Source organism: Zootoca vivipara, chromosome 4, assembly GCF_963506605.1.
Source record: "Zootoca vivipara chromosome 4, rZooViv1.1, whole genome shotgun sequence".
Lineage (NCBI taxonomy): Eukaryota > Metazoa > Chordata > Lepidosauria > Squamata > Lacertidae > Zootoca > Zootoca vivipara.
In genome coordinates, this window is record NC_083279.1 from 62,299,909 (window position 1) to 62,313,610 (window position 13,702).

The 13,702-nt window shown below is 41.3% G+C and overlaps 1 protein-coding gene across 1 annotated transcript in view; it reads right to left on the reverse strand.

Annotated features, from left to right (window-relative positions):
• Positions 1-13,702, reverse strand: part of IGSF3 (immunoglobulin superfamily member 3) — a 109,260-nt gene that overhangs the window by 23,554 nt on the left and 72,004 nt on the right. Inside the window, exon 7 of the mRNA XM_035116544.2 lies at positions 10,873-11,277. Within this exon, the coding sequence (XP_034972435.2) occupies positions 10,873-11,277 (405 nt within the window). The remainder of the gene's footprint in view (positions 1-10,872; positions 11,278-13,702) is intronic.

The following is a 13,702-nucleotide window of genomic DNA, read 5'->3' on the forward strand; positions in this document are numbered from 1 at the left end:
GGAGGAGGAACAGCCTGCTGCAAGTACTAGCTAGGAAGCCACAGGTCACCCAAGACAATGAGATACTCTAGGCTTGAGTTCAAACCTTGACAGAAATTCATGTTTTGAAATCATCAAGGAGATTTAGTGTCAACTCTGATTTTGAAAAGCAAAAGCCAATCTGAATAAAACAGGTGCCATATATATATATGAAGAAGGCAGCTATAAAATTTGGATGGGAAGAAGAAAAAGAACATCTATAACTTTTTCATATATGTACGTTTGTGTCTGTGAAAAATAGTAGACTTCACAGCATGTCAAAATCTGAAGCACACATAAATAAAAAGGCTATGAGGGAAGAATTCCAGTGCAAGATGCATCTGCCGTCAGAAAATGTGTACGCCTCAATGATCACTGGTGAATTAGAATATGGAGATGTGAAAAATGGAAAATAGAACTTGCATCAAGCAGCAGAATCAAAGGGCAAAATCACACACTGCGCTGTTTCATCAATGGCTCATCAAAAAGCCTTCAAAATAAATGGTGCTGGCACAAATAGGAAAACATTTAATTAAACTCTATTCGAATAAGTCATCCTATAAAGAAATATACTTATTTACTCTGCAGGTTATTCGTTAAGAGCCAACATTTGAAAAAAGGCTGTTTAAAAAGTAGATGTGAAGTCTGTGTGATGCCAAACTTTTCAAAATTATCCGTATGCAAGTTCAGAAACAGGTTCTCACTACTTATCACTATATTGTGTACATCTAAGCAATAAAGTTTCAAGCTGGAGAAGTGACTTTTTGCAAAGTGCACGAGCAACGAAGAGCAAAAAAATAAAACCCTTCCAATAAGGTTGGTAGGAGTAACACACGTGAACCAGATGAAATTCAATCACTTTCAGTAAGTCACTGGTGCAATCCTAAGTATGCAGTCTTGAAAACATCTTTATTTGCTGGAAGCCACTCAAGCAAACTGTCATTCAGAGGTCTATAGTGGGTAGAACAGATAGTAGCAACAAAACCCAAGGGCCAGTGGGAAAAAGAAAAGCAAGGTATTAATCAAATGAATCATATGATAAAGAAAAAAAGCCTCTCCCTTCACTAGCATGGAAGAAAAATATGTAAACTTTTTCTCTCTCTCTTCTCCAGGAAGCTAAGTATGTACTGTGTTTAACAGCTGCATTTGCAACATAGCTCAATAATAAAACCTTGCGCTCGTTATGATGCTGGACTGAGTGGTAATCCCTGCTGTGGTGAGCCTTCCTTTCCAACTTGCTTGCAAACATACTGCCTTGTTCTGACAAGGTGTTAGAAAGTGAGAATCAAGCTTCTGACCTCACATGCCCCTTTCATGAAAAGCATTCCCATCACCAGAAGCACCTGATATCTCTCATTCAGTCAAATTTAGGCAAATAGAACTACTGGGCTTCAAAACACCTCACTAAGGTCATGGCTTATGGTTATCCAAATGGCAGAGGAGGATCTGCAGTAGGTAGATGGACAGTCGTCCTCTGGTCCAGAGGATTTGATTAGGGAGCCTTCTATTAAACCATTTTATTAAAATTATGCTTCAGTCCCATCAAAGCATCCTTCCGATGAGCTGAAACTCTGGCTATGATACTCTGCTCTAGCCCCAAACCCTAGAAATCCTTATTCAAATAAGAGTTGGAATACTTGCAATAAACAAAAGCAGGGCATGGACTAAAACGACCTTGCTCGTGCACAAAGTGTATTTTGCTTTCTCCAGCCAAAACATTTCTAAGTCACACAAATATACCAGAGCATTTCTCGAGGGTTCCTTGCTTCATGCTCCCCCTGTTGGACTTGTTGAAGTCAGTCGGCCCATAACCTCTTATACTGGGCCCACTATCTGCTGTTGATAGTACACCGAACATTGACTGGTGTGACCAGCAGAGTATGCACAACTCCAGCAGAGTCACCCAGCAAATATCTGTTTCTGCTTCCCAGCAGCCAGCTTTTCCCAAGAGTTCCTGGTTAAGAAAACTCCTTACCCACTCAGTTCAGTTCAAAGTTTTTATTGTCTCATGGCACAAGATAAGCATAAACACACTATCAACATAAACTTAAAACATAAACATAAAAAATGCTAGTACATCACGAACTAATCTACCATAATGCAGTTCTCTGGTCTTAGAAATAAAACCTTGTCCAGATACAAGTTTACGGAGAGATCCACTAGTACTTACCATGCTAGCTTCCCATGTTGCACTATCACCATAAAGCACTGAGCAAAAACCTCATAATCACGCCAATACTGGTGACTCTTAACCCAACCCCTGCACCTACACCCATTCCGTAGAGAAAGGGAGGGTGGGTGAGTCATACAAACATGCAATGGGCTAGCACAGAAATACAATAGGAGATAGCTGGGCTATGGCAAAGTACATTTCACCCCCTTGATATGTGTATTGGGAGACAGTTGCTGCACTTACCACTAGCTCTGCAAGTGTCCCTCTTAAGAGGTAAGGCAAACAACTTTCAAAGGAGAGTTGCAGTAGCAGCTAATTGTAGAGCATGGATTGCCTTGAGCAATCCTGGATAGATGGGATATAAAGGTAAAGGTAAAGGGACCCCTGATCGTTAGGTCCAGTCGCGGATGATTCTGGGGTTGCGGCACTCATCTCGCTTTACTGGCCGAGGGAGCCGGCTTACAGCTTCCGGGTCGTGTGGCCAGCATGACTAAGACGCTTCTGGCGAACCAGAGCGACACACGGAAACGCCGTTTACCTTCCCACCGGAGCGGTACCTATTTATCTACTTGCACTGCGTGCTTTCAAACTTTCTTTTCAGCCCCTTGGAATTAGGAAATGGGTTTTGGTCCCTGCCAGCCGCTCACCGTCAATTAGAGGCTCAACCAGCATACTGAAAGCGAGGTTGTAGGCCCCACTGCTGAAGTTAAATAATATTTCATAGTCCTTTCCTTTTCCACAGTTGAGCACAGTTATACAAACTTATAATCCCATAGCAATAAGGACTGTACAATGGCAGACTTTGGTACCACTGACTTTGGTACCGTCAGGTGATGGCCGCTGATGCAGGGAAGCGCTTGACCGGCAGGGCTTCTTAAATTAATTGGCCAAAGAGTTGAACTGGCTGAGAAAATGAAATTGCTCTTTGAACCAGTAGTTCAATGATAGACCACCACCATGTTGCTGACCTTTTCTAACCCTTAGCTTCTGACTGTTCTACTCTTTACTGCAGTTCCAATCAATTTGCCTGTTCAGTGGCCTGCAGTTTTCAGAGACACCTTAACAGACTGAACTGTCTTTACATTAACCGCAATCCATATCCCTAGCACAGAGGCTGATTTTCGTTAAATGCCGCTATTAGCTGCTCCATTATATGGGGCTTCCTTTGATAACCCAATGCCCCTGCCTGGCCAATCTCTAAACCTGAAAGCCAGCAGATGTCTGTCCAATCAGAAGTGTTGCCACATCTATATTGACCCTTAAATTTTGATACCAACAGGGCTTTGCAGTAGTTTTTGTTAAAGCAATTCCAGAAGCACTTAGGTTTTATGGTTTGAGTATAAACTATTGCTACGGTTAAAAAGACACTGAGAAACAGGATGTTCCATTGTCAACTCTATACTCAAACACACAGTGACAATGGGCATTGCTCCAGAGCCAATTCCCCAGTTTACTGAAACATTTTTTAATCCTTATCTATCCCAAAGGTTGAGACAATGTGTCAAAGGAATAAACTTTAAACTCATTACTTATAGTCAAGAATGGTAGATATGTTTTTATTAAAGGGACAATTGACGGCAATTAAAAAATAACTGTTAGATCTGCATGTGCACCAAACTCAAAGCAACTTGACTTTATTCATAAGGTATTATGTAAATTCAATAAATTGGCTGAAGGAGAAGCTAGACTAGGGGGCAACTTCAACTTTAATGTACAAGGAGTGTCTCTAAAAGCCTTGAACAAGGTCACCACCTGGAGGAACCTTTTAAAAGGCTTCAAAAAATGGGGCTTATACAAGATATGGAGAAAATCCAAAAGATTTCAGTTTGACATTTCCTTCACCCCAACATGACTCCTGATCCCTATTAGACTTTTTATTGCTTACTCTACAGTTAATTCCATTCACACAGTGAACATTGATAACATCACCGATCATGCTCCAGTAGAAGTGGCCATATGACCGAGCAATGAAATCCAAACCTCAACATCACGGTCATTTAACTAGTCAACTATCTAAAGGAAAAGATAGCAGAAACCCTACAATTCTATTTCAAGGAAAACAACAATGACAACACCAATTCTACCAACCTTTGGGAGGCTATGAAAGCAGTGACAAGAGGTATCTGTATCAAAGAAAAAGCATATATTAAAAACAAGTCTCTACAACAATAACCAAACTAGAAATGGAAATCGCTGAGCTACTAACTAAATACAAAGTTCAGGTTCAAAACACCTCCTTAGAGGAACTGAACAAAAGAGGCAAGAAATAGACTCCTTAGAAATTAATAACTCTAGACTTTTGGCAGATGTAAAAAGAAAAAATCTAAGTCGGGGTACACAGTATGCAAAAAAAAAACCAATTGCATTAAAACATTTTCTCCTGACTTCTGCTCAGAATTTGCCTTTGATTCTAAATTATATAGTACCTCACGATGCCCTAATTTTAAAAAGATACCCACAATTTCTTAGAAAACTTACCCATACCATTATTAACTCATCATGAAAAAACCTTTTTAGATAGCCCCATCTCCATAAAAGAAATTGACAAGAACCGAAACCACATAAAGCTCAAGGACCTGCTGCTTTCACTTCTGAGTTTTATAAAAGATTCAAAGAAATATTATTACCATATATGGTCTGCCTATTTCATGACCTAATGAGAGGAGCACCTCTCCCCCAAACAGATATGAAAATGGCAGAAAAATAATTACCCCAGCAAAAGACCCAGAATAAATGCCAAATAAAGGAGGCTGGGGTATCCCAAACCCTGATCTATATTTTATTGCTAACCAAGTAAGACATGCTGTCCCTTTTATTTTAAATGACACCTCAAAGCAATGGCTCCAGTTGGAAAAAGAACTTATCGAAGGAATACCAACCTCAGCAAACCACTTCTTGGGACTGGGCTAAACATTCAAAACAGATTCACACAAACTATACTAAATGCATGGAAAGAGAAGGCAGGAATCCTAACTCCAGCACCGTCTCCACTGACACCCCTTGCCTTCCACTCACTATTTCACAACACTTCACGACAATTTTAAGCGGCAAAAGGTCTATACTGGTTATCTGACTTTTATAACAGAAATATAGCACTATCAGACCAAGAAATATGGACTAAACTAGGAAAATTAAAAACCCCTTGGCTACTACTCCACCAAATCCACACTTTTCCTGGCTAACCCAGTTTAACAGTAAGGCAGTCACAAGACCATTAACCCCATCTGAAAGACTTGTCATATCCATAGAAGGACATGGGCCCAGGTATAAAATCTGCAATCTATAAAATTCTACTCAGTGCATTGGTGGGTTCACTTGATCCTATTGAACACCAATGGGAATGAGATTTCAACTATGAACTTGACCCAGGTCAATGGCTTAGACAAAAAAACATTTAAATCCATTTTGGTGAGCAAGAGGGAATTAATTCCTAATCCCTAGGAACCTGGTAATGGCACCTCACCATGTTACTAGAGGGGTGCCCCACACCCGGTACATATCTCCACATGTGGTGGGAATGTACAAAAATCCAGCCTTTCTGGAATTCCATATTCCAATAAATTAATAAAATATCAAAATAACAATTGGAAGTCAAACCATAATTAGTTTCATTAAATATATTTCAAGAGTATATGGACTTACATAATAAATAATTAATAGGCCATTTATTACAAGTTGCAAGACAGAACGTAACCAGACACTGTATTTTTCTGGCACAATGGTAGACAATTGGTACAATACAGTTTGGGAAATAGCCCTCCCTGAGAGATTAACAAAAAGAAAAACTTCAGTTGATGTGGACAGATCGAGAAAGATGGCTTTACCCCATTGTGGTTTAATTTCATAACATATGTCAGTATCCCAGAAAATGAACAATCTCCCCCATCAGCATTTGGCTCAAACTGGTTGATCTAAATTTAAATTTAAACATAAATTATTACCTTCACTTCCACACACATACACACCGGTTTCATTGGTAGCATAATAGGAAAAATGACTGTTACTCATACTTAGCCTAAGCACAATCACAAGGGCTATGTGATGTTGAATGCTATTTGTTAACTCTCATTGTTGCTGTTATTGTTTAAACCAATTCACAAACCAAGAACTTGAACATTGACCACTCATGATGAGGCATATATCATATAGATATTACAGCAAATTTATTATGCTATTTTTTGGATATGCAAATGAGGAGACTTGGTCTACTTATTTCTATCATTTATCATTCCTATGATCCTTGTTTATGACCCCCCCTCCCAAGTTATTTAAAAAAGCAAGCAAGCAAGCAAGCAGCTACAGCATGATGCTGCGTGTAAACTAGGGATTAGGCGATTGGTTAAGTTAATGGGCCATATTGTTCATGGTGCTAAAATGGCCTGTGGGCATCTTGTTGCACATTACTAGCAAACAAGCCTCCTGTGAACCCTGTCAGCAGTAGTCTTCGGTGGCCTTCAAGATATTTAAAAGCAGCAAACTTGGAAAAGCCAAGCAGGGCAAATTAAGCCACTCAAACCAGATCAGAGTTCTAACAGCTTAAGAGTGAACCCAGATTTCAGACATGATCACTTCTTACACCAGGCATGTCCAAAGTCCATTTCGGGGGCCTATAAAAGCTCAACAACTTTGGGGTAAAAGCATAAAGAAAGCTCAACAACTTCAAACCTAAAAAAAGGTTAACAACTTAGGTTGGCCCTTCACTTCACCTGTCTTACAGGAACATGTGAGAAATGGTTCTAACATGGGGTTTTGTATTTTCTCCTACACAAATATTATCTGGGCAGGTAACTCATAAGTATGAAGCAGTCTTGTGGTTTTCCTCAGTTTATAGAAAGGAACCAGAGTGCCCTTTTTAGATGAGGCAAAACAGCAGCTTACATTACTTCCCAAATAATTTCCCTTAATTATTCAAGTATAAAAGAAGAACAACAAAGGTTACTGCCTGCTCTGGATGGGGACATTGCTGATTTGCATGTATATGCAGCATCCTTTCACCCTTGGTCCTTTCCAAGCCTTAATGCTGCTCATGTTTGAAAACGTAAGTGCACTAATGATTATGAGGTCAGCAGCATTTGATACAGGCACAAATCATCTGACAAAATTCCCTGTTGGGGGTCATATATAAATATATCTGTTGTCTGCAACACAGCCAGCTGTCATGTGCTCAGTTCCCCAAGTGGGTCTGTTGTCCTTGTCTGAGTCCCTCAGACGTCTGTGCTTCAGCGTGTGGCACTGATCACATCTTGAAATATTTTGCAAGAGGATGGGGTAATCAATAAGCATCAAGCAAAAATGGAATAGGACATTCCACTGGATTCAACCAAAGTCTTCAAGCCTTAGCCTGAACTCTACCCCAGATCTACACAGCCTAAGTGCAACCATCTTTGGCTCCCTCAAACAAATTTAGACATTGCAGTCATCTGAAGGAGAATGCTTCTGAGATGGCTAATTTGACATGTCCAGTGGAGGCACCATTTGGGGGCAATCAGCCAAGCTTGTAAAGAAGCCGGTTCTAATTGGAATAACATTAAAGGTTTAATTTCCATTGCTATCAACAAATGATTGCCACCATCTAGGATGGCTTGCATTTGCATGAAGGCAATGGTCTTATTTGGATGCCATAGTTTCATTTCACGTTATGGTAATGATCCTTCAAACTCCTGGCCCCTTTCTTTCTCCTCGATGCTTTCTTCCCAAGCACCAACAGTCAGATGGTTTTTGGCGTTTGAGGCATGCTTACATAGGGCTTGCTAAGCCCTTTATGTAGTGCTTCCCAAGCACTTCATAGGCAGTGTGGAAGAGGCTTTGTAGGCACTGCCAATCAGCTGATCAGTGGTGCCTGCAAAGCCTCTTTCATCCAAGCCCTGTCTTTACCAGCTCTCCACCTGATGTTACCCTGTTTTCCCGAAAACAATACATACCCATAAAATAAGCCGTAGCACGATTTCTAAGCATTTGCTTAGAAATATAAGCCATACCCCAAAAATAAGACGTTGTGATAGGCATAGTTCTGGAGGACACCAAGGAAGAGGCGAGGCTGGACGCATAATAAAAAAATAAGACATCCCCTGAAAATAAGCCATAGTGTATCTTCTTGAGGAAAAATAAATATAAGACAGTGTCTTATTTTTGGGAAAACATGGTAGGTGTAAGGCAGATGGTTTTGGCTTGGATGAAATGGCCTGGTGGATCAAATGGGGAAGTGTGTTGGTCCTAATTAGGACCGCAAGCCAGAGGTTATGCCAGAATCTACTGATAGATCTATATGTGGTTGCGGAAAATCAGCAAGAGTTTCTGTCTTCCAGCTTTTTAACAATAACAATAGACAGGTACGTTTTATCCTGCTCATTCCTAAATTGGGCTGCTAAAAAAAAAGAACCGTGTGAAAGAACTGTGTCCAGAATGAAAACTAAATTTGGGGAGTTAGTGGTATTCAGAGGCAATGTATTAGTTAATCCTAATTTCATGATTGCCCCCTGCCCCATTATTTTGTATCTAGCTCTGGTTGGTTGACTTTAGGATTCTGTTGCTACTGCCACTACTGTTTGTTGCATAGTTCAATAGATGTGGACACTCAGCACAGGGTTTTAAAGGTTTCAGAAGTCTGCAGACTAAAAAACACTGTCTCTGGTTGTGCACTGGATAGGTTACAGTCCTGAACAAGATATGGTGCTGAGTCCTTTTGTCCAGCTACTATTCACTATTAGCAGTGGAATCTGAGAACACAGAATTGGAAGCGACCCCGAGGGTCATCTAGTCCAATCCCCTGCAATGCAGGGATCTTAACACATGGTCCGCCATGAAGTTTGAGATCATACAGGACCCTACTTAGCTTTGCAGATGTGCTAGCAGTTTTATTGTTGCACCACTAGATGTGAGGAAGGAATTGCTATCTACATTTTAATAGGCATCATTCATTTTATATAATTATTTGTAAAGCGATTTCAACATGCAAAACTTGATACTCTTGAGAAGGCTCAAATATGTCGTCTGTCTGGAGGACAGGAAGCATCAAGAGATCCCACACTTACAAATGCAAAGGAACACATTTGATAAAGGAGCAGTTGCAAGAATGCAACTGAAGGGCAAAAACAACATGTCCTAGACACACGTACTTGTCTGATTTGTATGAGACACAGAATGAGACTTGCATAATAGATGCCATACACAAAAATAGTATCTAGCTGAAATCAGACTGAATGAGTTGGATAAACAGAATTACTGGTTGATGTTGGAGCGGAGCCACAATATTGTGCCTGACGTCATCTCTCCTTTAAACGGCACTTCCTTGAATTCTTACTGACCACATTCATTAGAAGTCTGTCTTAAAGGTAAAGGTACCCCTGACCATTAGGTCCAGTCGCAGACAACTCTGGGGTTGCGGCGCTCATCCCGCTCCATAGGCTGAGGGAGCCGGCATTTGACCGCAGACAGCTTCCGGGTCATGTGGCCAGCATGGCGAACAGAGCAGCACACAGAAACGCTGTTTACCTTCCCGCTGGAGCGATACCTATTTATCTACTTGCACTTTAATGTGTTTCGAACTGCTAGGTGGGCAGGAGCTGGGACCGAGCAACAGGAACTCACCCCGTCGCGGGGATTCGAACCACCGACCTTCTGATTGGCAAGCCCAAGGCTCAATGGTTTAGACCACAGTGCCACCCGCGTCCCAAAGTCTGTCCTATTGACCGTAATAGTACATATCCCTCATCAATGTGAATGGACCACCAATCTCAAACCAGAGCTCCTCTTAAAATATATTTTTCTCAACTGATTAGTTTCATGATTGCTCAAATGAGCCAAGACATCTATGGGTTAATCTACACACAGAGAGAAAGACACACATGGCGAAGCACTCCTGTGACAGTGCTTCTTCAGAATGCAAATCTGAGGCTGCATGTTTCATTGCTAGCCCCAAACCAGCTGACTGTGGAAATCTAGCTTTGTCTTTTCTCCAGCATGTTGATTTTCAGTGGGCAGGGAGCTTTTCGTTTTACACATGCGATCCTGCATGTACATTTTGTACCACAAGAACAGATGCACCATGGTGTTTTCTGGACATGTAAGATTGGTCATTAATCCTCATAGGCATTTCACAAGTGCTATGAACTATGATTTGGATGTTTTCGGGGGGGGGGGGGACCTACACAACTTAACTAATAGGCAGACAAGCTTTTGAAACCATTATGTAATTTGCATTAGATCCGAAGGTAAGATGTGTGGGAGAGGATGGCTTGTCTAAGCTTAAAACTGAGTCCCTGTCAGGAAATGAGGAATGAAATCAGTCCTGTAGACACATTTCATAGGTACCACAAAGTTGTTCATACTAAGAACACATCTTAAACAGCCTTTTAACAGACGTTTACACTTGCCTCATGGAGTTGGGAACAAGCACAGTTGGCACTACACTTCTCTATAGTGAAAACTTCAGGGAGGTTGAAACAGATTTCTCTTTTGTTTCTGTAGTTAAAAACAACCCCTGACAATTCCTGCTCTGAAACCAACACAAAGCAAACAAAAACTGCATGTCCAAAAAAAGTACCAAAGCAAAAAAAAAAAAAAGCCCTCTAACCCTAAACACAATATAAAAAAGGATGAGTAATTCCAAGCAGCTGGAACGGCAAGCTTTCGTACCGAAGTCTCTGCACTAGTCTTGGCAGCATTGCCAATAGGATACTTACCAGGCCGTAAGACCCTGATTTCCAGCAGGTTAGAGGTTCTGTCTGCCAGTCGTGTCCAGCTACTGTTGTAGTTCTTCCGCCAGAGCTCTGCCACACACTGGTACTTTCCCGCTTCTGTGTCACTGGCCCTGCTGATGCTCAGGCGCACGTTGTTGCTGGACTCCGATTTTTCAATGGCTGTCCTGGTTCGGAAGCCAGCGTACCTATCTCCCCACTGGACACCTCCATCCCGAGTGAAGGTGACCAGATCGTGAAACTCAGTGCTGCCTGCTGGCTGAAAACGCCACGTCACAGACACTGGCACCCAGGATGGGTAATGTGGTTTGATGATGCACTGTAAATCAAACGACTCGTTGTAGGTCACGCCAGGGGTGCGGGAGATGGCTGTAACTGCAAAGCCAGCATCTACCAAAAAGCAAAAGACAGACAGACACACAAGGTGAATATTTCAACAGTTAACTGTAATGACATTGGCACGTCCATTTCTGCAACTACAGTAAGAAGTGCTTTCCTAACTGCAGCTCACAGGAGGTGGGTCTGGTAAACTCTTATTCTCAGTAAATAAACACATACATTAAAACAGGGACGGGCAAAGCTGCCCCCCGGAATTCTACAAAACAACCCAATCCCTGAATTTTGGAGTTAGAAATTCAGCAGGCAACATACAAAAATCTACTGACAAACCTCAGTGTCACCAGCAATCTCCTTTTGCATTCTATATAGGGCAAACAGGACAACCTCCGCACAATAGAAAAAATGCTCGCAAAACTGGCAATACTAAGAGACATTTCAGCCTGTAACACACTCCAAGTGACCTTAAGGTGAGAAATGACCATCAGAGGAAGCCCAAAAAGCAATGAAAATCTATAAAAAGTTATTTTTGAGTTAATAGTTTAAGATTACGGTACTTGTAAAATGTACATGCATATATTAAAAAGATTCATCAGACATAAAATTGATTGTTTTGCAGTTGGCAGCTGTAGATCCCCTCTGGTTTGAGTTTTCCAACTTTTATCAATCTTATTCACCTTAATGTATTATAATAAATAATGTCTATTAAGTCACCCCACTTGAATGGAATCAAACATTTAAGAGAGAATAATATACCATTAGAAATTAAATACTTGGCATAGTTGCTGCCAAAGACTGCAGTGTAAACCCCTTTTTTTGGAAATTCCTATTATGCAGCACTTGAGAGGGCAATATTTCTGATGAAGCGGGCTTTAGTCCCTGAAAGCTCTTGCCATAATAAATGTGCTGAATTGCTAAGGTACTGCAAAAATCTTTGATGGTTTTGCTGCAAGAGGCGAACATGGCTATCCCTCCTGAAATAAAAATCCTCTGCAACTTTTGCAATGCTCACACCAGATATATTCACCAAATGTTGCTGCTGGCTAGCTTTAATCCACAATGTTATCCAACATGCAACACATGCCTGTGAATTCAATGAAACTTTTAACACCGCTCTCTGAACTAGGTGATAAGCTTGCACAAACCATAATTATTACAGTATGACTTTCCAGCCAGAATATGCACTGTTCAGAAGGCTAGCACAGGAAGGTTTTCTATGTGCTAGCAAATTCCATTTGTTTGGCCATACAGGACAGTGTGAAGGCAGTAGCCTTTGACTCTGTGCTGTTCAGGAAGCCTGTACCTCTTGACCCAAAGGCTACAAGATATTAATTAACAATGGCCAGGCAGCTGGGACATTAATTGCTGCAAGCAGATTAATTTTAGCCTGCCAACCTTTCTCCAGAGCTGCTACAGAGATCTCTGCACACTTTCAGCAAAGGGCTCAGGGATTCTAATCATCAAAGGACGTCACTATGGCACAGCTCCGGCCCATGTAATTACAGCAAAAACAGGTCAATCTTTGGGATTAAAGCCTTTTGAAAATGTGTTTAATGGTTATCCAGGAGAAGAGGAAGAGGCCAGGGGAGGGAGAGAGTTAAGCACTCTCTCACACATACACACTGCACTGCAAGTGAAATCCAGGCACCTTGTGGCAATTGTCTCACCTGCCTAGGTATTTCAGACACAGCTGCAAGAGATTGGGAATGCAGAAAACACGAGTCCCCTCAGGCAGCACTATACTTGATGATTTCAAGCCTAAATTATATTCTGAAGAACTCTGTGTGCGCAATATACACACTGCTCTAGCTGAGGAGTGGCAGTCAGTTTTGAAGTGCATCAGATGAACCACCTGATGTTTAAGCACCAGGGGCCTCCTGCAAAAAAGATGGACAAAGTGGCAGCTCCTCTTGCTGAGGAAGCTACTCCTGCAATCTTGTAACAATTCTAGCATTTAAAACTTCCCCACATCTTATTCTAGACTTCTGGCACCAGTCAACTGAACTGTCCTTGCTGGTTTTCCTGGGGAAAGTGTGGCTGACCTAGACAAGCTTTTAGAATTGGTAAAAATCTTGCTTCCTTTTTCACCTAATTACACTTACATTCTTGCTCTTCTAGCAAAGAGCTCAGCAAAGCCTACATATGTTTCCAGGTAGCCTTCCAAACAGGTAGTTTTATAGGACCAGAGCTACTTGGAACCTACCTTTTAACTGCATAGCATTTCTTCAGATCATTACTTCTGGACCCTTGCTCCATAGACATTTGAAGTGGAGCTCAATGCAGACTGAACTCAACCATTTAACCTGACTCTTCCATAAACTTTTCTGAAAAGCTCAGCGACATACATACAAACCAGTCAATCCTGCCAGCCACTTCTTGCCCCCAACACTTCACTAGAAATTCTTTAAATCTGCATCATGCAGCCTTCCTACACTCCAGCTGCCCCACTGAGCCTTAGTTCTGCAAATCTCACAAAATT